The sequence below is a fragment of the Grus americana genome, chromosome Z (assembly GCF_028858705.1).
Source record: "Grus americana isolate bGruAme1 chromosome Z, bGruAme1.mat, whole genome shotgun sequence".
NCBI lineage: Eukaryota > Metazoa > Chordata > Aves > Gruiformes > Gruidae > Grus > Grus americana.
The window spans coordinates 4,729,721-4,753,178 of record NC_072891.1 but is presented as its reverse complement, the minus strand read 5'-3'; the positions used below and the strand labels follow the sequence as shown (position 1 = coordinate 4,753,178).

The window sequence follows — 23,458 nt, the reverse complement described above, 5'->3', positions numbered from 1 at the left end:
CTTCCCAGTAGTTCTGTGTCTCGACACTCCTCTTCCAAGCCAGGGTTTGCTTGGCTTTAGGTCTATTCCAACAGTTGGTGTGTTCAGAACCAGCACCCCGATTTTGGGATTACTTCTGTGCAAGCCAAGTTTCAGCCTCAGTGGGGACCTCCTCATCCAGAAAAGCCTAACACCATCTCTGAGTCAGATGAAAAACCCCAATAAAGAAACCGTGCAATGTATTATAGAGTAGATAGTCTCCCAGGTGAAACAGCCCTACGTGGGCTGCAGTTCATGGCTAATCACTTGTTCTCATGCCAGCCTGCCTTGGTGTATTCTCTCCCATGACTGTCTTGGTACCGAGCAACTACTGAAATGAAGGCTGAGCAAGGATACGCTCATGTGGGCTTCCTTCCAGGAGAGGCAACTCCCACCACCCCAACATCCCAGGGTGCTTTGAAGGTGTACCAGCCCCAACAGAAAGTGAACATAACACCATAAGAAAAAACCACACATCTAGCACACAAGTCTCAAAACTGTTATTTTTAAAATATGTATTTAAAGAACTAAGACTACAGCAGGCTCTTTCAGAAGAATAATTGTACACTTGGTGTTTCAGAAGTAAAATAGGGCAAGTGATTCCTTGACACGCGCACTTCGCACAGTTCATTATAATGCAGCAGGACAGATGTTAAAGCTCACCATGATCTTTTCTGCACAAGGAAATACAGTAAAAGCCCTGGGACCAGTGGGCTTAGGCACACACTGAAGTCACACAGATTCAACTTGAAGGACATCATACAACCAGCAACTCCTGTTGCTACAAAATTAGTCACCTGGCACCAGGTTTAGACAACTAAAATGTGTGTTGGTCCCCGTGTCCTGTGTCCAGTGTCATAAGGCACTGAGGAGCTATTAAGCAACACTGCACGCAGGGACTTCAGAAAGACCAGCAGCCCTGAGGTGCATGAGCTTCTGAATCAAAGCCATAATCATATATACAGTAACAAAAAGGGCACAAACTTTGAGGAGACCTGGTCAGAAAACGAGTTTCATGGCTCCAGCCCGAAGTTAGTAGCTAAGTTTGTTTCCACTGGTGCATAGTCAGAACGAGTCCACAGTTTAGGGATTCCCAGAACTTAATCAAATGGGGAGCCTATCAGGGACAAGCTATACCATGAACCTAAAAAAATGCAAGCCCCTCATGGGAGAGGTGGTTGGAAGAGCTGACTGATGTCCTTCAGATCCCGTGGGACTTCCCAGCATTTGTGGTGGCACAGCCTCTCACTAGTGGCTGCGCTGTGGACTGCTGCACCAGGGAAGATGCAAACCAGCTTCCGGTATCGGCGCTTAAGCCTGAAGCACATCTACAGCTAAGCCAGATACACAGTGTAACTGTTGGTGCTCCTCTAAGCTAGCTCCCTGAGAGACATGACTGAAATTAAGCCTAAATTACAAGTTTAATCCCCATTAATGAAAGACTTTAGAAACAGGCAAAAGTGTAACCTGAGATCAGTGTGGGATACACGTGCCCTGAACATAAGCCAGTGCACCCAAAGCATCGCGTACCATTCCCCTTGGCACATAGACTTCTTAGTTATCTGGAGAGAGGGAGGCTCCAGCCTCTCCCAGATAGCTGCACTTCAGAAGAACTTCAAATCAAAAACTTCCGACACAGATCGCCCCTGTGTCTGGGTCCATCGCTTATATTCCTTTTCTTCCCCCAAGTGTCACGATGGGATATCTGTCCAAGGTGTTTGCTGATCAAAGGCACAGATTTTTAGCAGGCACTATCTGAATGTACAAATAATTATCAGATTCCTCAAATACTTTCTTAAAACGGAGAAGCACTTTAGCTCTGTGTGGCTGGGAATAACTGGAAACACCACTTCTGCCACGCTGGCCACACCAACAGTGTCTTCTGCCTGGAAAACCTACAGAACAGGATGAACAGCGTCTAAACCACAGCTCCAGCTCAGACAAGTGATGGCAGTGCTGACATGATCACCACCTCAAAATGTCATCCCTAACCAGCGGCCTTTCTTACTTCACTGTCCCTCCTCTGTGTAGTTGCATCTCGTACTAAATCCTTTCTTCATCAAATGCAAGTACTTACTGTGACTATTAGTGATGTATCAAGCTGTAGTTGTCAACTGTGGCGTAATCAGGCTCATCTGAAACACAGAGCACAAAAAACATCAGGTCTGCTCATGGGAAGTGCTCATTGCAAGACTTTACACAGGACAGAAACACCACGCGCTGGCCACCTGTGATAAGGGGGGAATGAGGCTCAGAGAGATGACTTGATTTGCCAAAAAGCCAAAGCAGGACCTCATTTTACCGAGTCCTGCTGCACTATCCCATCACTGAAGTGGCACTGGGAATGCTATAGCTTGTGCTGCTGAAGCAAAGAAAGGCAGAGACTGGTGGGATCCCAAGCTTAGACATCCTTCAGAAATGCCTGCACGCAGGGCTTTGATCAGAACTTCTCCTGGGTCAAACCTTGCCTCCAAAGTCAGCACCCAACCTCCCATGATCTTTCAGTGGGGACTTGACTTACAGCAGGAGCTTCACCTAAATCGATCCCTTTAGAGAGCTAAAACTTATCATCGGATGGGGAAGAGCAAGAGCAGAGAGATCCTCCGTGGGGTGAGAAACCCCATAAAGCAAGTAACTCACCTGGCGCGCTGGTCGGCGTGGGTAGAGGTCCCCTCCTGCACAGAAGGAAACACAGAGCTGAGGATCTGTGTGGCTACGGGACTCCCATTGCCCTGTCTCTGCATTCCCAAACTGCCCTCCTAGAGCTGGTGGGAGGACAAGAGGTCTGACCAGCCTGGGCTTTATGGAGACCTGCTAACAAGGCATGTCATGGTGGGCTCACCATTGGCGGCCTGCTTGGCAAACACGGGAATTGAAGCTAGTATGGTGGGGGAGAGGAAGAAGTATCGAAAAAGCACTCAGTTGGGGAAACATTCACAAGTGGGCCTCAGGGCATGCCTTTTTACATGCCTCTGCCCAGAGTGAGACATCAGTAAGCCATAATTGCAGGTGACTCCTCTCCCAATGTGACAGCCAAAGTGGGACACTCATCTTTAGCAAGAGTCTTTGGCTCTGAATCCTCATCTTCCTCCCAGCAGAAGCATCCTTCACCCTGCTCCCCCGCCCAGCTTCGCTCCTGGAGGAGTGAATTCAGCACTGCTGCTCCTCCCTCTACACACGCATGCTTTTAACTGATCCATCTCTCCTCAGATAGGCAGACCACATGGAGAACCACACAGGGAAGCCCAGAAGGTTTCATTTTGGTGTCAAACGCTGCTCTAAAAGGCAGCTCAGATAGTTTCCAGAGGGAGCAAGACATGAAATTCAGTATTCCCTAGGCTGCCCTGCTTTTCTGCTGTCTGAGCACCACAGCCCCCCACCTCCACGCAAAGGACTTCAGGAAGAGGCTTGGCAAAGGAAAAAATGAGCACACCCTCACCACAAGCACTTTCAGAATAAGATTCCCACCCATGAGAAGGGAGAAATGACCTCAAAAGGGGGAGCAAAAACCTCTGACTGGGCTTGAGGGGATCGTTGAAGAGCTTATTATAGGCAGCACATTGGCACAACTCCTGCTGTGGAGAGCAACGGACCACATAGCATAGGAAATATTGTCCTCTAATACTCCCAAGTCAAGCCTCCAACGTACTGAAAGCAACAAATATACTTTTTTTTTTTGGGGGGTGGGAGAGAGCATCACTTGCAAGAGCAATTGCAACTGCACATGTTATGTCCTTTACCTCGCTATAGGTACAGGAACCGGACTTCTCACAGGAGTTGCACTTCTCTGTGTATTATAGTAGTTTTCATAAACAACAGGAGCTAGGAAAAGTTAACAACAGTAAAAATACAGAATAAGATATAAGAATAAACTGCTTGTCAACACCAACATTGAGCTGCTAAGTCTTTCCTCTCTCTGGGAAAATGCCTGATCAGGAAATTAAAAGTTACAGAAAGGGGAGATTATCTTCAGGCGCTGGTGATAAGTGGCAGAGACTAGTACTGCATTCCAGTTAGTTAATGAAAGGAGGGATGTTGCAAAATCAATGTTTTTGCATCCAGACTGACGCTGAGCAGAGCAGCAGCTCCATGAGGAGTACAAGGAAGTCAGCACTACTTTGTGAGATTGTACTGAGCTCTTACCTGGGGCCAAACTTCCAGTTTTGCGTAAATTTACAAAAAAATCAATATCCTTCTCAATGCTGCACATTTCTAAACTCTTGCGGATTTCCTCGTATTTCTGCAAAAGGGAAGTAAAAAGCATACATCTATACATCAGGTCAAAAAACAAGAGGTTTTTTCCAAACGTTTACCACACATGGGGTGAAAGCCCAGTGCTCACCCAGGGCACAAGCTCCAATGGTAGGGGAATCATAAAATCACAGAATGGTTTGGGTTGGAAGGGACCTTTAAAGCCCATCTAGTTCCAACCCCCCTGCCATGGGCAGGGTCACGCTCCACTAGACCAGGTTGCTCAGAGCCCCGTGCAATGGAATGTTTCCAGGGATGGGGCATCTACCACCTCTCTGGGCGACCTGCCCAGTGTTTCAACACCCTCAAAAAATGTGGGAAACACAGAGAAAACCTCATCTGCAAGAGCTCTGGCCAAAACCTTCTGCCTGCACACTCATGCTGGTGTCTGGTGGCCGATCAAAGGCCACAGCCTAAGTCGGACATAACAGAGCTCAGTGCTTTCCAAACACAAAAATGAAGATTTTCATGTGATATACCTCATCATTCTGGACGCAGTCCTGGGAGAGCTGGTTGACATGAAGCCAGAGGGCGTTGCGGAAGTAGTTGATCCGCTCGCACTCCTGAGTCTCAAAGAACTGAAACGACACAGATAAAACAGCCCTCGCATCTTTACAATGAGAGCAAATCTCTTTTATCCTGAACATTTCTCATCCCCAAGTGCCACTATGAAGATGACTGTCCTCAGCGAGGATGTGGTCTCCTGTAGGAAACATGGAAACCACGAGTCCTCCAGCTCATCCAGAGGAGAAATCATCCCTCTATGCAACCAGTTATTTCAAAGATGAGTGTTAAGCTCAGGAAGGTCTGCAGGACTGGTGTGGAAGGGGTCACCCGGCACACCTCTACCTTTGGGGAGACCAAGCCAGCTTCCTAAAGGCAGTGCACATCCCCTAGGTACCCCATGGCCCTGTGGTCCCAGGTCACTTCCCTCCCACAGGTATGGAGCAATAAAAAAAGCACTAGGGAGGTATGAAAACAGAGGTGCATTGACCAGTCGGTCTTCTCCCTCTTTCCTGCCCAGCCCTTTTCCAAGCAGGTTTAAATCCAAGTCTTTGGAAATCTGCAGTCTGGTAGAGCTCAATTTCACATATCTTTACGCATTTCTGTGAAAGATAAACTTTCATCCCAAGCGTACGTATGCACTTGTTATCAGTTATGACCTTGGCAGCACACCAAGGGGAAAACCTGCATGTGACCCATCTGCAGAACTGAAACTACTGCTTCCCACGCCCTGCCATCAGATGCTTTTGGAGACCCCAGACATCAGAATCACCCCAGCACTGACACACCAATGCACACCACACAAAACAGACAGCAAATGCCATTTCAAAAGGAAAAAGTAAAATAGAAGCCTGCGGAGAAATAGCTTGGGAAGGCATTGGCGTGGCTGGGGATGGGAAGACCTTTTGCAAGCTTGCAGCAGACCTGGGATAAAACCTGGATCTCTGCAGTCCCTGTCCATCTCGTGGTCACAGATCACAGGCAGGTGCGAGACACAGGTCAGCAGCAGAGGAGCTGCACAGTCCTCTCACCACCAGCTCTGGACCTCCCCAGCACGTGCTGGAACCACTTCGCTATGAGGCAGTCTGCTCTAGGCTGATACAGCCGCTCAGAGGGGTTCCCACACTACCACGTGGTCCATGAGATACAAGGCAGAGGGCTCGTGGTGTGTGGGGATGGCTTCACCCAGCCTGTGTCCCCAGCCCACCCCAGCCTCTGCTGCAAGGCCATTTAAAGTCTTTCAGAGTTTCAGAGTCTGCTGGGTGGTGTGGTAGCTGTAGCACATATTGGCCTCGAGTTGCCAGATGTGCAGAGGTGACCATGACCGTGACTGTTCAAGACAATGGCTGCAGGTAATGGGCAAAACCAGCACTACTTAGTGCACTGACTCTGTTGATTTTAAAAGGCAGTGGAAGAAAAAAATAAAAAAATAGTGGAAACCACCTTGAAGTACTGGGACCTTGAATCCAGAAGCGAGAAACATGCAGGGTTAGCTGCAACACATCCTGCTGCTTCACTGCCAGGGGAATACAGAGCAGAAGACAAATCTGCACCATCCCTAACCCCCGCAGCAAGGGTTGGACATCCAGAGGACCATGCTCCCACGTGAAGGCGTTATGGGGCATTTACCTCGCAAGCTTTGATGTGCTCTGTCTGCCATTCTTCCCGGATCTTCTCCAGTGTGGAAATGCTCTGCTGGTAACTCCTGTCTGCGAGGGAAATCACATTGTCATCTGATTAACATTAATTAAATAAAACAAAACCCTTTGCTAGAAGGTAATATGTGAAGCCTGAAATGGCTGGGCTGTCAGGGAGAAGCAGCAGGAATGTCTGTGGGTGGGCACTGCAAGGGGATGCAGAGCCACACAGCAAGGCGGAGGGTTGTGCTGGGGGACTAGCGTTGGTGGGGCCATGCATGCTTCTCCAGGGCAGGTGTCCACCTCCAGTATCTTGGGCAGGTGTTTCTGAGGAGCCGCACCTGACCCAAGAGCTGGAGTTCACCAAGAGCCATGCCATGGCTTCACAACCCCCTGCCCCGTGAAACGCTCCCCTCGCCCTCCAAACGCTGCTTTTCCATGCTCACCAGAGTCCTCCAGAGCTGATTTCGTCTGAGCCAGCTTCAGGAACAGCTGCCAAAAATGGGAGAGAGAAGAAAGGTAGAGGAGAGCCCTGGTGCATCACGGGCAGCAGTGCAGCCCTCCCGTCTCGCCCCAAAACCCAGAGCTGGAAGAAGAGCCATGGGGCAGGAGAGCTGCAAGAGACACCCCTTTCTCTCCTGCCCCATGGCCACCACCATACCTTCTCCTGCTGCTTCTGTGTCACCAGGTTTGCGTTGCGGTGCACAGCCTGTTCCGCCTCGTCCTTCTCCCTGCAGCGCTGCTCGTAGAGCCGCTTGGCCTAGGAGAGCCACCAAACAGGGCAGGAGCGTGTCAGCAAGCAACGAGATGCACATACAGCTCAGGCGAGAGGCTCAGCCTACGAGTGAGGAGGTGGGCACAGGCTGCCAGCAGAGCAGGAGACCGCATGCAAGGTCCCGGATGCCTTTCTGCTTGGGCAAAACCGACCTCACAAGACAAGCTGCTCTTCGTTTGGGATGAAAAGCTCATGGCAATCAAGTCCATGGCATCTAAATAACTCATATCCAACTTGCAAGGCTACCACCAGCCATGTCCCTGGTGTACTCTTCAGTTTTTCTGAGCACACCCTGCATACCACTTGTGCAGACACAATGTAGAGAGTTGCAGCAGAGGAGGAAGACCCTCACATTTAGGTCTGCCCCAGCACTGTGTGTGTGCAAATTAGCAGCGTTAACCCATATGGCAAGAAACAGCAGGATATTTGCTTTACCTCCATGGTCTTCTTGTACTGCAAATTCCTGTTTTTGTGAATTGCCTCCATTATCAGCTCTATCTGTGAAGACAACAGACCCAGAGTCAGCACGTCACTGACCACTGAAGCTCCACGATGGACTACGTGGCTTAGGAAAGGAAGAGGCACAGACCGCACTGAGATGGGTTTAAGGACCTTTATCCACCCAAAGCATCTTCACAAAAAACATCTTTTATGCTTCTATCTAAGCCTCCACTTGTGTATCCAAAAGAGCTCTACAAATGAAATCCTAGCAATATATAGTACTGTATCATCTCCATAGGGTCTGGCAAAATTGGGAAGCCCATTTCCCTCCACTAGGTCCAAACCAGACCCTGGTTCTAGCAGTTTTCCCTCATTTTCCAGACAAAGGAATCTCAAGCCAGAAGAAGTTAAAAAGCTTGCCCATTTTAGCAGACCCTGGAGGATCATACAGCATTATGTATATACACTTTGAAAACATCTCTGGTTGAGGCTGGCATCCCTGGAGCTGAGCCCCTGCTATTGCTGGCCCCAAAAAGCACCCAAAGGACAAGAAGCGGCAGTGAGAAGAAGGAAGTCAGAGGTTGCTGCACAGTTCACCGACGTGGTTGCAACACGTAGGAAGGAGCTCAGGACTTCCCAGCAGCAGCAGGCACCAGTGACACGGAGGGGACTGGGGCATGGCAGGAGACACCAGCTGGGAGCAGCCCATTGCCGGGGCAGGATCAACACCCTGCAGCGAAGGTGCGTGTTCCTGCAGCGCCTGACCTTTTTCCGATGCTGTTTTTGCTTTTCCCTGAAGTCCTCCATTTTCTTTGCTTCCTTCCGAAGGGTTTGTGCCAACTGGATGTGACCTTGTCCCACATTGTCCATCTCTGCAAAGAAACAAAATTTTAAAAATGCGTACATATTCCTAAAAAGACTGTTGCTCAAGTCAACTATTGTAGCTGACATCAAACTGACTCCACATCATACTTCCCCTTCCAGAAACATATAAAGCAGCAGTACTTTTGAAGCCTGCCCTTCAGTTTAAGAAAACTCATATCAAGAAAAGTTATTCAAACAAGCATGGTCACATCTCCACCTCATCCAGATGAATTCAGGCAAGTTTCAACACATCGCACCCTGAAGCAGCTGTCTGAAGGAAGCATTGCCCCAAGCTAGCAGACAACCAACTTGGGGCACAGAAAAACTAAAGCTACAAAATTCTCAGGCTCACTTTGCTGAAGGTGAGCAGCCATACTGCGAAACACCACCCCAGCAAGCTCATCAAGGGAGCTAAAGCAAACTGTAGCTCACAGTTCAACCCCCAGAGCTGTTTCAAGACCGCAGCTATTAATAGTCAGCTGCTGCGAGGGCAGAGCCTCGTTAGGGAGGTCCACCATGGTACTGGGCAGGAGACAAACCCGTCTGGGGTGGAGGGTGGACTCAGGAAGGCAGAGTGCTAGCCCTCGAGGTATGGATGCTGGCTGCCTGTACCCTGGTGGGCTGTGACACAATGAAGGGATGATGTAAGGTGGCCAAAGCATCATCTTTTAGATGGTCCGACTAGAATCATAGAATCATTTACAAAAGACCTTTAAGATCATCACGTCCAACTGTAAACCTAGCACTGCTAAGCCCACCACTAAACCATGTCCCCAAGTGCCACCTCTAGCCATCTTTTAAATACTTTTAAATGCCCCTGGGCAACCAGTTCCAATGACTCTTCACTTTCGGTGAAGAAATTTTTCTTAATATCCAATCTAAACCTCCCGTGGTGCAACTTGAGGCCATTTCCTCTCGTCCTATCACTTGCTACCAGTGGCTCCTCATAAGACTTGTTCTCTAGAGCCTTCACCAGCTTCATTGCTCTTCTCTGGACATGCTCCAGCACGTCAATGTCCTTCTTGTAGTGAGGGGCCCAAAACTGAACACAGTATTCAAGGTGCTAATTACTGCATATGTATGTGAAGACGGCAAGGCGAGCCAGTCCAACAAACCAGACAAAGTTCCCACACACAGCTTCTGATGTACAACACAAGCACCACCTCTGAGCTGCAGCCAGCCCCAAAAGCCCAAGAGATCCCCAAAAGGATGCTCTGTGGGTGGCCTCTCCCACCCATGCTCTGGAGCACTTGGTCCCGAACCCGATGCACTGAGATGAGCCAGGCCAGGAGGACAGCCTATGCCTGACCCCAGCATCGCACAGGTTTAGAGGTTTCTCTGCTATTTTCTTCCCAAGCAGTTGCCTGCAGGCTTTGGCACTGCCAAGTGTCCTGACAAACACAAAGAATCACTTACGTTGCTTGAAAACATCCAGGGATCTCTTCAGCGTGCTGAAAAACACATGCAGGGCATTAAAAACTGGGAAAGCACAGCCAGGCACAGGCATCAGCAGAGCACCTCTCCCAAAACAGATAGCAAGTCCCTCACTCGATGCCGGCCAAAGCAGCTCGAAGCGGGTTTATTTACCCTCTTTATACCTCCAGCTTTTTCCCTCTTGTTGAGTATAACAGAGCTCACTTGGTTTGAGATCTACTTTACATCTTTCTGAACACTGGATGCTATTAAAAATCCTGACTTTCATGACAAATGTTTCAAACAACTTCCTAAAAGTATCATTTGGGGCATATGAACACCCTCTACATGGTGCATTGGCCAATGGATGGAAACGTGGGCAACTTTTCTCCCTGTTAATATTGTACAATAAAGATTTCAGAAACATTTTATGTGACACCTCAATATAAAACTGCAAATAAACGATCAGAGAATATCAGACCAGACATGTATAAAGTATAGAAACAAAGCAGGAAGCAGAAGGTGCCGTGGGTCACTGCGGAAATGGAGACCCATTCATGGAGCCAACCACAGTGGCTGCAGCACCCCTACAGGGTGGTAACATGCTGGGCTTTGACAATTTGCATGGTTTGAGTCAAGGAAGTACCGGTACTTCCCTCTGGTCACAAAACCAGTCAAGAGTGAACCCAAGGTGTCATGATCTTCAGCCCTCTGCTGAACCACCAGCCCACATCTTGCCTGAGTGCCTACGATGCTTTGGTTAGTCTATAGCTGTGGGGACTCCGAGGTGTCCAACTCAATTATTGGCAAAGGCCAACCCAAATGTGCACTGTCCATTTGCAAGACCGATTTCATATCATATTCTGGTAACATCCCAATCACATTTCAACACTGTTTTGTCTTTCACAGCCTCCTTCCTTCTCCTCCTCCTTTGTTTCTCCAAGCAAGGACACCCATAAAAGCAAAACACATGCAGGACTGTGCACTTACTTCAGCTCCGTCTGCCCACAGGGCTTCTTCTTCGACAAGTTAATGAGCTCTTTGCCATATTTTTCTTCTATAATTGCCCTGTTGAGGAAAAAGGAAATGAGAGGAAGTTCTAATTTCAGAAACTGATACTTGTTTGCACCAGAGGCCAAGACCCGCTCTTAACATCCTATCTTCTGACCTTCTGCAAACCAACTGTGGACAGTTGGCTGAAGAAAGACTGCCGTTTGCAGTTACCGAACAGCCTTTCTACTGAAAACACGTTGTTTTGCTGTGTCTGTGGTCCCGATGGGCTCTCCCCATCTCCCATGGCATATGAGTGCAAGGACCACCTCCACAGGAGATGGAGGACTAAGCAGCCAGCACAGCTGGTGGCTAGATGCAGCCAAGTAAGTCACCTGAGTAGTTTTCATCTCAGTTTCCTGTGAGAACAAGGCTGGTGTAATCACACATTTTCTACATCTCAGCCATCAGCATCATCAGTACATCCACACAAAGTACTTCTGAATCTGATTTGGCTGACTTAAACCAAATGTGAGAGAACGGACTAGGCACCTCAAAGACCACTCAGCCACCACACATGCACCCCAAAGCTCAGCTGGGCCATTTCAGCTCTTCAGAACTTTTTAAAATCAGGCAATAGGTACTCTCTCCTGCTTACCTCTGGTCCTTAGGGGGAACCTAAGGGAGAAGAGGCCACATCTTGTGAGGTAACATAAAAAATACCTTTGAGAGATCGTATTGTTCTCCTCTCTTGGAAGAAAGAGAGGCAGCGGGGAAGAAAGCCAATGTGTTGCCATCTAAGAACAACCAGCTTTCTGCAGTTTCTTTGTAATCTGTATAGACAATCAGGGCTGGACTTGCTTGGTCAAATGTATGTATCTCCACCTAGGCAAGCCACCCTAGCGGTCTGGAGTCAGTGGAGAAAAACAAGTACTGCTAGAGGCTTGCATTAGAAGGTCTACTGGATAAAATAAATACCTTTCTAAAATGCCTGTAGCTCGAATGCAGATGCAGATGCCTATGTCGTTGATTTCTAGAGTTTGGCAGTGGGGTTCACCTAACTTAACTCTTTCAAAACTCCAAATCTTATAGGGAAATGGAAAAAATATTATAAATTGATTTTTTTTGGTCTGTCTAACAATATTACCATGAACTTCCTTTTCAGACAAAGCATCAAATCCAACAGGCATGTTCTCCATGGCTGGGACCATGTAACAGCTGTGCTGTACATGGAGAACTGGGCCATGTTCAGAGAGGGGTGGCAGTAGCAAGTCCACGTCCAGCTTCTAATCTCCTCGTGCCTAGACACATCAGTGGGAACCTACACCTTCTTCAACAGCAAAGAGGAACGGGGCACAGGGTGTGGAAGAGGCTTTTTGCACTCTCTCTGTTGTCATAGCTGAGTGGGACAGCTCTCAGGGTTCAGTGGATGGTTCCTTGAGCAGCTGGAAAGCCCAAATTTTCCTGGAACATGGAATTACAGCCAAGACAGATGTAGGTGCATTAGACACTTTTAACTCTAAGTTCTCCTTCTCTTCATCCCCATTACATTTGTTCCAGGCTGTTTTGTACCAAGTCTTGTATTCAGAGGTTTGTCTTCTTCATTTCTCAATACCAAAATTACATTAATTCAGTGTTGTTCTACAACACCCTTCACATTTAGCCACTGCTAACCAGGTCAACCACGAAGTCAAAATACACGGCCAGACTATCTCAGCTGTGCCTTTGTAGCCACAGAACCTCAACTTAGGTCATATCCTCTGATTAATAAATGCACTACCTAATGCTAGTACTTCTTTTTAACATAAAATCTGTGGGCTGTCCATAATCCACAAAGGCAAATTCAGGACAAAGTCATGCCTCTCCTGTGCCAAGGTCCTCACCTGATCTGCAAGCTGAACTGCAAGGTGAACTTCATGGGAGGGCATGTGGCCTGGGCAGGCCACCAACAGCTGCAAACACATCAGTACAGACGTCTGCCAACATGTAAGACTGAATTATTAAACTGCTCCTGATTCCTCTTTCTTTTTAACAGACAGTTCAAAGTGTGAGCATCAAGCCCTGGGCACCCTTGCTGCCTCACAGCTGAGGATTCCTGGGCATGGACTTCATACCATAGCACCAGCCACGCAAGGAAAGGACAGCGTAAGAAAACAAGTTCTTCATCAGTCAAAAATCAAAGGTGTTTTAACAGAGCGGACAGTTAAATGCGACAGAAACCAAACTGGGAATACAAGGAGTAGAAGTAGTGCCACACTTCCCAGGTTCAACCCCACCCATTTTCAGAGGCAGCTCCATACCTTTCCTTCAAAAAGTCTTCAAACTCTTTGCAGTTCTTCCTGCCGTCATTCAGATGTTGAATGATGCTGTCATAGCCCACTGTGCTCGTCAGATCCGTACTCTGAAAACACAAGAACAGGAGTCACATCCTGGTCAGTGCAGTCCATGGCCACTGCCACCTCCAGCGGCATTTGCACGAGCGATGGCTCAGCTGGGAGCAAGTGTGAAAGTGTCTCTTTATGAAATAAGATCTGTTCTTCTTAGGAGTGGGAGAGGCTCCAGAGTGACAATGGTGGCGGAAATTTGGGACAAGGCACTTTCATGACTTGAAGGACATGAAGCTGTTGGAGCAAATCCAGAGGAGGCCACAAAGCTGATCAGAGGGCTGGAGCACCTCTGCTATGAGGACAGGCTGAAAGAGTTGGGGTTGTTCAGCCTGGAGAAAAGGCAGCTCCAGGGAGATCTAATTGTGGCTTCCCAGTACCTGAAGGGCCTACAGGAAAGCTGGAGAGGGACTGTTTATCAGGGAGTGTAGTGACAGGACAAGGGGTAATGGGTTTAAGCTGAAGGAGGATTGGTTTAGATTAGATGTTAGAAAGAAATTCTTTACTGTGAGAGTGGTGAGGCACTAGCACAGGTTGCCCAGAGAAGCTGTGGCTGACCCTGGATCCCTGGAAGTGTTGAAGGCCAGGTTGGATGGGGCTTTGGGCAACTTGGTCTAGTGGAGGGTGTCCCTGCCCATGGCAGGGGGTTGGAACTAGATGGGCTTTAAGGTCCCTTCCAACCTAAACCATTCTGTGATTTCTATGTTTTCTATGACTTTTAGAAAACAGAAGACTTCAGTCCTACAACATCCTATTGCTCCCCTCTGGCCTAAGCACAGCTGGGCCCACAGCACACAGCATCTCCTTGTAGGAGCCTAGCTGTCAGGCTTAATGACAACTTAATGAAATCAAACACTAAAAACCCTCCAAGTCTCCAGATAGAGCCCATCTTACTACTGCTCCTCCCAGTTTCTGCAGACATGGAGACGGATCTCAGTTAGCATTGGCCTGCACTGTTCTGGGCATCACACTCACATCTGGCTGCAGGAGCCTACATCTGGGCTGGAGGTGAATTTATCAGATCTTTCTGCACAGGATCACTGAGCTACGGGCTTCTCTCGCTGCCCTCACAGTAATGTATGGATGCACCCAATGACCGCTGTTGGAACAGCCTTCTCTTTGGCCTTGCAAAAAGCAACACATCAATTCAAAACACCACTGCAAAGATAATTTCCCTAAGTACCAGGTCCTCCTCCACCATTGCTCTATCTCCAACCCACCACACAGGGCTAGCTTCTTCATTCCCCACAAAACATCACAGCCATGGAGAGGTCCTGCCTCCAACCATAGAGCCAAGTCCCATCTTCCAACCCAGGGCTCTCAGCCCCACGGTGCTGCTCACACTTCCCACAGACTTCTGAAGGATCAGTGCTTTCCTTCACATTACTTCTTAAAAATATATATTGTACTGAAGCTTATTAAAAAAAAAAAAAAAGAAAAAGAAAGATACATGCAATAATGATGTAGGTTAGGATGAAGGTTGACTAATTCTACCCCATTCTTTCCCCATACCCATACCTGGAAGCACCTTAGGACAAAAAAATGGATTTTTGCCCTATGACTGTTGAGGATTTACCACCCTGGAGACTTGGGCCAAGAGTCAGGCTCCTAAGTGCTGTGATAATACAAAGAGGTGCTCTGACCATGAGCTCTCCTCCTCTAGAAAAAGCCGGAAGCAGGTGCAGGGAGCTGAGCAGAAGGTGCTACCTGTGGTCTTCTGCAAAGAGGACCAGTCGGTATTGCATAGAAGAGCAACATATGGGAGCAAAAAATATAAAGAAAGAGGCTGCAGAAAGGAAACAACAGTAGGAGCTGATATGAAACTCAGGGAACGGAAGCAAAAGCCACAAACAGTTATTAAGAAACTTGAAAAGGAATAATGGCAGAATGGAGAGATTTAGGAAATGGTTCAAAGCCAGGATAAGAGTACACAGAAAGCTGGTGTGAAAGTGTGGGCAGCAGAAGGGGAGACTTCTCAGGAGTTTGTACCTGGTGCAAGAAATGAGGAAGAACAGGGCTGGTATTTGTGATAAAGAATTTAATTATGTGGACTTCCCTAAGGAGTCAAGGACTTGAATGTCACTGGCCAGAAAGCAAGAAGTGAAGCAGAGATCTGGTGGAGTGGGACCTGCAAGAAATCCGCAGGTATACCAGATCAGTTTTGCTCCGTCCGTGGCACGCACGGGAAGAGAGGACTGCGGAGCAGGACCTTCGCAGAAACCAAAACAGTTTCTGTTTCTTTACAAAGCACAAACGTGCCTCCAAAAATGGGCTTATTACTGATAAACTCACAACCAGTTCTCAGTTTGTGTTGCGTCTTTGCTAACTGGGTCTGTGAAAAAGGAACATCCGTCGGTCGTCACGACGGTTGCAAACCGCAGGAACATCCTAACTTGACTTCCTATCCCTGGTTTTAAAGGAAATAAAATGAATGCGGAGAACAACTGTGAGTTCCTGCAAACCCGGGTAGGACAGAGCAGTCAGACCCACATCACTGCATGTCAGGGGGCACCCGAAGGCTCCTGCATCCTGCTCTGCTGCCTGGGACACCTGGGCTCACTGCACCAAGCCACAGTGCCAGGGGAAAAATTGGGAGCATCCACCAAAAATGTGCATTAAGCTCTTTATTTTATCGCTCTTCCTCCTCCAGTAGAAGGATTTAATTCCAGCACATATGCATTTCCTAAGTGCCCAAGGCTGGACTAGACCTCACAGTGTAAGGTGCTATACGAAACACAGGAGGTAACAGAGATGGTAGAGGTTTCCAAAAGAGCTGCTTCCAGGCAGGAGGAGCTCCTGGCCCAGAAGAAGCTGAGCAGGGTTGTATGTCGTAAAACCAGCCTTCGCAACACCCTTCTGGGCAGATGTTGGCACAGAAAGAATTAAAAGGACCAGTGTGATTGCCCATGGGATGTCCCTAAGACAGGGCTTGCAGGGAGCAATGAAAGAGGAAGGGCAACACGGAAGGACAGAGCTGCGGGCGCACAGGACAAGACTTAAAGACATAGTAAACTACGCCAAAGACAGGTATGGAGGATGAGGAGTTGCACCAAGCCCCCGCCAACCAGAGGGATGCGGTGGGACGAGCATCTCTCCTCCCGCCTTGCAGCACGTGGCTGTCCTGATCCTGCCCGCTTGGCAGAGCTCTGACCCTACGTGCTATTTAGAGGACAGTCCATGGAAACTACAAACAGATGATTTCGAGGTGACAAAGCAGCAGCTGATGTTTCTCGAGCCCACAGGGCTCAGCAGGACATGCCCCCCCTTCCCAACCCGCTGCCCGGGTTTGTGCCATCCTCCTGATGGACTCACTGAGCAGAAGGAATTTGTGTGCTTGTTGTGATGCTTTGGGTTTGTTTGCGCTTTTAGCCAAAAGCAGGGCCAAAATGCTCTAGTGGGGATCAGAAGTCACGTTATGACCTTTTGTGATTTGCAGCTGAAAGGAAAGCTGCTGAGCTTGACGTTTCCATCTTCTACCCCACTTCACATGGAAAATACCCTCCAGACACACCCCCTACAAAGCCAATGGCATGGGATAATCATGGAATCATTTAGACTGGAAAAGACCCTTAAGATCATCAAGTCCAACCATTAATCTAGCAACATCTGCCGAGTCCACCACTAAACCACGTCCCTAAGCACCACATCTACACGTCTTTTAAATACCTCCAGGGATGGTCACTCCACCACCTCTCTGGGCAGCCTGTTCCACTGCCTCACAACGCTTTTGGTGAAGAAATTTTTCCTCATTTCCAATCTAAACCTCCCCTGGCACAACTTGAGACCACCTCCTCTTGTCCTGTCACTTGTTCCTTGGGAGAAGAGATCGACACCCGCATGGCTACACCCTCCTGTCAGGGAGCTGTAGAGAGCCATCAGGTCTCCCCTCAGCCTCCTCTTCTCCAGGCTCAACACCCCCAGTTCCCTCAGCCGCTCCTCATCACACTTGTGCTCCAGACCCTGCACCACTCTGTTGCTCTTCTCTGGACACGCTCCAGCACCTCAATGGCCTTTTTGGAGCGAGGGGCCCAAAACTGAACCCAGCACTCGAGGTGTGGCCTCACCAGTGCCGAGCACAGGGGGACGATCACTGCCCTGGTCCTGCTGGCCACACCATTCCTGATACCAGCCAGGATGCTGTTGGCCACCTTGGCCACCTGGGCACACTGCTGGCTCATGTTCAGCCGGCTGTCGACCAACACCCCCAGGTCCTTTTCTGCCAGGCAGCTTTCCAGCCACTCTGCCCCAAGCCTGTAGCGTTGCCTGGGGTTGTGGTGACCGAAGTGCAGGACCCAGTACTGGGCCTTGCTGAACCTCATACAGTTGGCCTCGGCCCATTGATCCAACCTGTCCAAATCTCTCTGCAGAACCTTCCTACCCTCAAGCAGTCTGTCCCAACCTTCTCAAAAATGAAAGGTTTGGGGCACTGCACCACTCACACACCATTGCTTGAAAGATCTTTATGCAGAGCTCTTAGTATCTCTCGTCAACGTTTTCTGCTCAGAGAAACACGGCAGAAGCTGGATGTCTCTTTTAGTAGTCACAGACACCGTGCAACAATAAATGGCTGTGCTATTCTTGCTCGCCTCAGAATCACTCAGGGTCCTGCAGAGGTTACTGACACCAAGAAAAACGCTTGTGCTGGTGCCTGCAGGGACCGTGGTGAGGGGAGCTGGAGATGCTGCAAGAGGCAGCAGTTCCTCCCCATCCCACAACCAGGAGGGTACAACAGGACAGACAAAACTCATCACAGGGAGGAAAAGGACTCACTGCAAATCCACCCACATGAGAACGGCATCCTGCGAAAAGCAGCTTTTTGATTAATAATTTTCCATTTGATGCCAACACATCCACCCTGCTCATCCCAGAGACGTAGACAGCAAATGCACCATCCCATCTCAGATGCAATTACTTCTGCCCGCAAACCCCACCTTGTTCCCTTCAAACAACGACCTGAGGATTTCATAACGCTGCCGATAAACTCTGCCGAGCCAGTGTCCATTTAGAGAAGGACACGCAGGGCTAAGGGGAAGTGAAACGTCCCAGCCAGCGTCACATCGCTACTCAGCAGCTGGGTAATGAACCCAGGAGCCTGGAGCTGGCAGTCCCCGCTGTCGGGAGAAAAAAAGTCCCCGCAGATAAAGAAAAAAGGGAGTTTATCCCTGGCCAGGTACATGGAGCTAAACAAAAATCTTGGCAATGAAGAAGAAATAGAGCTGGTCACAACCCTGACAAAATACCATCCATAACCCATGGTAGCAGGTTCCTTTTGCAGACACTGGCGCTCCCTTGCTCTGCAGAGAGGGGCAAAGCATTTCTTTCCCCCCACTCTTTGTTTTTCCCACTGCAAAAGGAGATGCAATAGCTCTTTCCTGTGTGTTCGGGGAGGTGTGGAATACATGTTTTCAGACACTTTTCCACGTGTTTCATTAGGAAATTAAATATGCCAGTGCAGCTTTTACTGCAGATGACTTGCCTGAGCCATGGATTGTTTTAGCAGCATTGCTTTTCTTTGGCTTGAAAAATAAATATTTGGGAGTACCTAAAAGATGTAGATACTCAAGTCTTATTTTCAAAAATTGCTTGACCGGACCAACCTGGGTGAGAGTCAGCAGGTCTCAGTCTTCAGCATTATTTGTTTATTTTTTTAATGTTTTACCAAATGTTTCTTTTTAATGGACCCTGCAATACACTGCAGAGCACAGAGCATTGGTTTTGTCTCATGAAAAGTAAAATGACCAAAAATCCACTCTCCTAGTTGCAAGCTGTTAGCCAATAGATCAGACTTAACATGTTTTTTTAGCATTATCATAATTTCTGTTTTTCCCACGTAGTTTTACAGGACCAAATGATGAGACCCAAAGCTTTGCTGTTGGGTTACCCGAAATAGTCAGCAAGAAGAGGCTTGGGGAGAACCAGGAACGTACCAAGAAAATTATTAAAGTGAAAGAAGAGACATCATAGCGTGAAGGAAGAACAGCAGGTTGCAAAAACAAATTAAAACAAAACCCCACACTTGCTCAATTCGCAGTAATTGCTACAGGCAGGGAAAGAGGAAATAAACATGGTCTTTGGCATATTTTTATTGCTGCAGGCAGCTACAGGCAGCACTACCTGTGCGAAGGAACATCATGCGAGCGGGGATGTTCAAGGCAATGCTAGTTCAAGGTCCTCCCTGCCCTTACATTCAGCTTTAGGCATCTCCGGACCCCAGGTGAGCAGGAGCTCCGTAGGATGCAAAAAAGCAAACCCGTTTATTTAAAGTAATTTATTATCTTGTGCTGAGACTGAAGAGGGTGAGCAAACTCAAAGGCAAAGAGCAGTCTCACTGTGCTGTCCCAAGGCAGCGCATCATGAGCGTCACACCATGAACTTCAGCAAGGATGAGGTTCCAGTGCAGGAAAAGACAGACACAGTACTCCACCAGAGAAACCTGAACTGCCGGGGTTTAAAGCTAATTCAGTCCCCAGATGAGGCTTGAGGCACAGCCCTGCTGCCCCAGCAGAGCAGGGGGGCGTACAGCTCGTCCCCACAAAGAAATTCAGTGGTCACCGTTCAAAACCAGACACTTTTCAAAGCTGAAAGTTGCGATACCAAAAATAGCTCAGCTCTTTTGGGAGGTGGTTATTTTTTACACTTTGTCACATCCATTGCAGCATCCCTCCCCTGAAGCCCTCCCAAAATCTCCCTCTTCCCATCGGGCTGTTGTGGCCCCTGCAAAATCACTTGCTTTGCCAAAGTAGAGTTCTTCCCTTTTTGGTTTAAGCAAAGTAATTTAAAAGGAAAAATGACAGGAGGAAGTTTGCACTCTTTCACAGCACTTAACAGCAAACCAAAGCTGGATGAGCAGCCCTCCACACCTTGCCTAAATTTGGTTTTCTTCGGCCCGTCTCTCGTTTCCCCCTTCCCTCCCCAGCCCTCGCAGCTGATGCACAGTCACCGGTACGTGGCGTGGAGACTGCCTGGGGTGGTACCTGCCTTTTCCATGGGCCAAACGCAGCAAGGGCCTCGATCTCTCCACTGAGTCACGTCCATCACGTTCCCATCCAACCTCCGCCCCAGCTGCCTGCCCCTCGGTCAGGAGGGGAAGCACACAGGCTTCGGAAAGGAAAAAGCCAAGCAAAATCCCTGGCAGTGCCAATAGTTTGGGCTCAGCAAGAACAAGGGATTATTCAGTAAATAACCGTGTTTGCAGTACAGGGGGTCAGGCAGGAGTGAGCAGGATGCAATGCCCAGCTCCTCCTCGCCTCGGGGCTGCTCCTACCGCTGTATCTTCTCCCACCGAGCCCCCTCCTCCAGGATCCTCTTTCAAAAAGCACCATGCTGCAGCAGAGCAAACTGGGCAGCACCAGCCAAAGCCAACCTTGCGTTGAGGACCTCTTCTTCAATCCAATGTGCCACTGAAGCACAACAAACCATGTCTACTCGGCTCTTCTGGCAGCACAGCTATTGCCCCCGCAGCCTGGGGGATGCTGCCACCACCCTCGCATCCCTCCTGCACATTTGCAAAGCAAAGGAAGCACCACGGAGCTTTCTGGGCAACGAACAGCTGCCACATGCAAAGCTGGCTTTATTTTCCAAGCCAGGTTTGATACCTATGTAGGATTTACATATTTGACGGTGCTATGCCAGATAACACGTTAATGATGCTGGGGGAGCCTGGTGCTCTGCACTTACCCCTCTCATTCCACAACACGCAAGAGCCCCAGACCTGGAGCTCTATAATGTACTACCCCTGTAATGTAAAAAGAGCTTGAATACAAGATGAACTTATTTCCTATTTCTGGCCAGTTAAAAAGCACATACACAATGTCCTACCTTCTCCCAGTAACTATAAATAACAAATACCCACCGGGCCCACGCACCTTCCCCCCATCCTGCAAGACAGGAGCTGTTTCCCAAGCATCATCTGGGCTCAGTGCCATTCACAGACGGGGATTTTCAGCCCCAAAAGACAAAATTTTGTAATTTATTTTCTGGTTGGCAGTACCTGGAACAAAGGCCTGCACACCAAAAGGAACTGAGCAGCCACAGCACCGATGCCCTGCAGCAGATAAGTGGCTATTCAGCACTTCTCCATTCCCAAAAGCACAGTTCAGACTCAAAAGATTTAATTGCGGCTTTCCCCGAACCGCGGGTTTTCCTCCACAGCTTGGCAGCCGCACACAGACCAACTGGCTCCTAGTCCGGGATTAGCTTGACACCACAGGACCCTTTTCGGCCATGGTCTCCAAGGAGTTCATCAGTGGCTAATTAGCATTATCTAAACCGTCAGCCCCGCACTGACTTCCTCCAGCACGGCGGCAGCCGCTCGCCTGGGGGTATTTCGGCTGCGTGGGGCAGGCTGCAAATCCACGGCTCTCAGGACACGCGTGGACGGGCAGTGCCTGCCAGGGGATGCTCAGAGCCTTCAGCAAAGGCACCAGGACCACGAAAGCGGCTTTGGAGCCAACCCTGACCAGACACGGGTGACAACCCCCCCCCACGCTCCCGACCCAGCTCTGATCCCCCGCCTCCAGCTGTGACCCCCCCCGCCCCGGCTCCGGCTGGGTCCTACCCCGTTCCCCCCGGTCTTCCGTGCCCCCGCTCACCCAGAAGTGGTCCCTGAACCGTGACTCCCGCATCCTGCCGCCGCCGCCGTCTCCGCGCTCCGCTGCAGCAGCCGCCGCTCCCGGCGACGCCCCGCCCCGCCTGTCGGTTCCACCCCGCGGCGCGGTGTCCCCACCCAGCCCCCCCAAACAGCACGGCCAGGTGCCCCCTGGGCCGCTCTGCCGCTGCCCTGCCTTAGCTGGGCGGGGGAGGGAAAGTGTAACGAGAGGGTCCTGCGTCGGGGTAAGGACAGGGAGAGGTCGTTCAGCAATTCCTGTCACGGGCAAAACGGACTCGACTTAGAAAAAATTAATCCCATTTATTACCAAAAAAACAGAGTAGAGCAATGAGAAATCAAATCAAATCCTAAAACACCTCCCCCCACCCCTCCCTTCTTCCCAGGCCCACCTTCACTCCCCATTTCTCTCCCTCCTCCCCCCCAGCAGCACAGGGGGACGGGGAATGGGGGTTGCGGTCAGTTCATCACACGGTGTCTCTGCCGCTCCTTCATCCTCAGGGGGAGGACTCCTCACACTCTGCCCCTGCTCCAGCCTGGCGTCCCTCCCACGAGAGACAGTCCTCCATGAACTTCTCCAACATGAGTCCTTCCCACAGGCTGCAGTTCTTCACCAACTGCTCCAGCGTGGGTCCCCCACGGGGTCACAAGTCCTGCCAGCAAACCTGCTCTGCCGTGGGCTCCTCTCTCCATGGGGCCACAGGTCCTGCCAGGAGCCTGCTCCAGTGTGGGCTTCCCACAGGGTCACAGCCTCCTTCAGGTGCCTCCATCTGCTCCGGCATGGGGTCCTCCATGGGCTGCAGGTGGAATCTCTGCTCCCCACCATCCTTCCTCCATGGGCTGCAGGGGGACAGCCTGCCTCACCATGGTCTTCACCATGGGCTGCAGGGGGATCTCTGCTCCAGCACCTGGAGCACCTCCTCCCCCTCCTTCTGCACTGACCTTGGTGTCTGCAGAATTGTTTCTTACATCTTCTCACTCCAGCTGCAAAAACTCCAGCTAGGGGTTTTTTTTTCCTTCTTAGCTCTGTTAGCCAAGGCACCACCACTGTCACTGATGGGCTCGGCCTTGGCCAGCAGTGGGTCCATCTTGGAGCCGGCTGGCATTGGCTCTGTTGGACACGGGGGAGCTTCTAGCAGCCTCTCACAGAAGCCACCCTGTAGCCCCCGTTACCAAAACCTTGCCACACAAACCCAATACATGCATCCACCCCACTCACGGTGTGGAGCTTTGCTGTGCGCTCCTAGCTCTCCGTGGGTTGAGGGGGCCAGGGCACACTGCTGCAGATGGATGAGATCAGTGGGGAGGTGAGGCGTGGTATCGCTGGACCATGGGGAGAAACCTACTAGTGACAGCCAAACCTGAGTGACCCACGTGGTTTCAAGGAGGAAACACAGAGCAGAGCCCACACGACCTGCAGTGCCTTCTCCACCTGGCTTGGCCAGAGGTTGCTGGAGTGTTCTGGGATGGTTTCACCATCCATGTCCCGTTCCTGTCCTCAGTTGAAATGGGGACGTGGCCTGGGATGAGACACTGGGTGAGCAACCTCAGAGCCGTTCTTAGAAAAGGTGGAAGC

At 49.8% G+C, this 23,458-nt stretch overlaps 1 protein-coding gene across 1 annotated transcript; it reads right to left on the bottom strand.

The window, feature by feature from the left end:
- Positions 1-532: 532 nt before the first annotated feature.
- PSTPIP2 (proline-serine-threonine phosphatase interacting protein 2) lies at positions 533-21,962 on the bottom strand. Its single transcript, XM_054809192.1, has 15 exons — positions 21,869-21,962; positions 13,194-13,294; positions 10,894-10,971; positions 9,907-9,941; positions 8,392-8,498; positions 7,621-7,683; positions 7,072-7,170; positions 6,857-6,902; positions 6,403-6,482; positions 4,749-4,847; positions 4,162-4,258; positions 3,759-3,840; positions 2,659-2,693; positions 2,096-2,153; positions 533-1,913 (listed from the first exon to the last, which is right to left on the bottom strand). The coding sequence occupies exons 1-14, from the start codon at positions 21,899-21,901 to the stop codon at positions 2,104-2,106; spliced, it is 1,005 nt and encodes a 334-aa protein (XP_054665167.1). The 5' UTR covers positions 21,902-21,962; the 3' UTR covers positions 533-1,913; positions 2,096-2,103.
- Between the last annotated feature and the right edge of the window lie 1,496 nt (positions 21,963-23,458).

Bases quoted from the DNA above. Each gene is read 5' to 3' on its own strand.
- PSTPIP2 (XM_054809192.1), bottom strand. From the start codon at position 21,901: ATGCGGGAGTCACGGTTCAGGGACCACTTCTGG. The intron at 13,295-21,868 runs GTGAGCGGGGGC...TTGTGTTTTCAG, and splicing joins GGTTCAGGGACCACTTCTGG to AGTACGGATCTGACGAGCAC. The intron at 7,684-8,391 runs GTCAGGCGCTGC...TTGTCTTCACAG, and splicing joins AAAAACAGCATCGGAAAAAG to ATAGAGCTGATAATGGAGGC.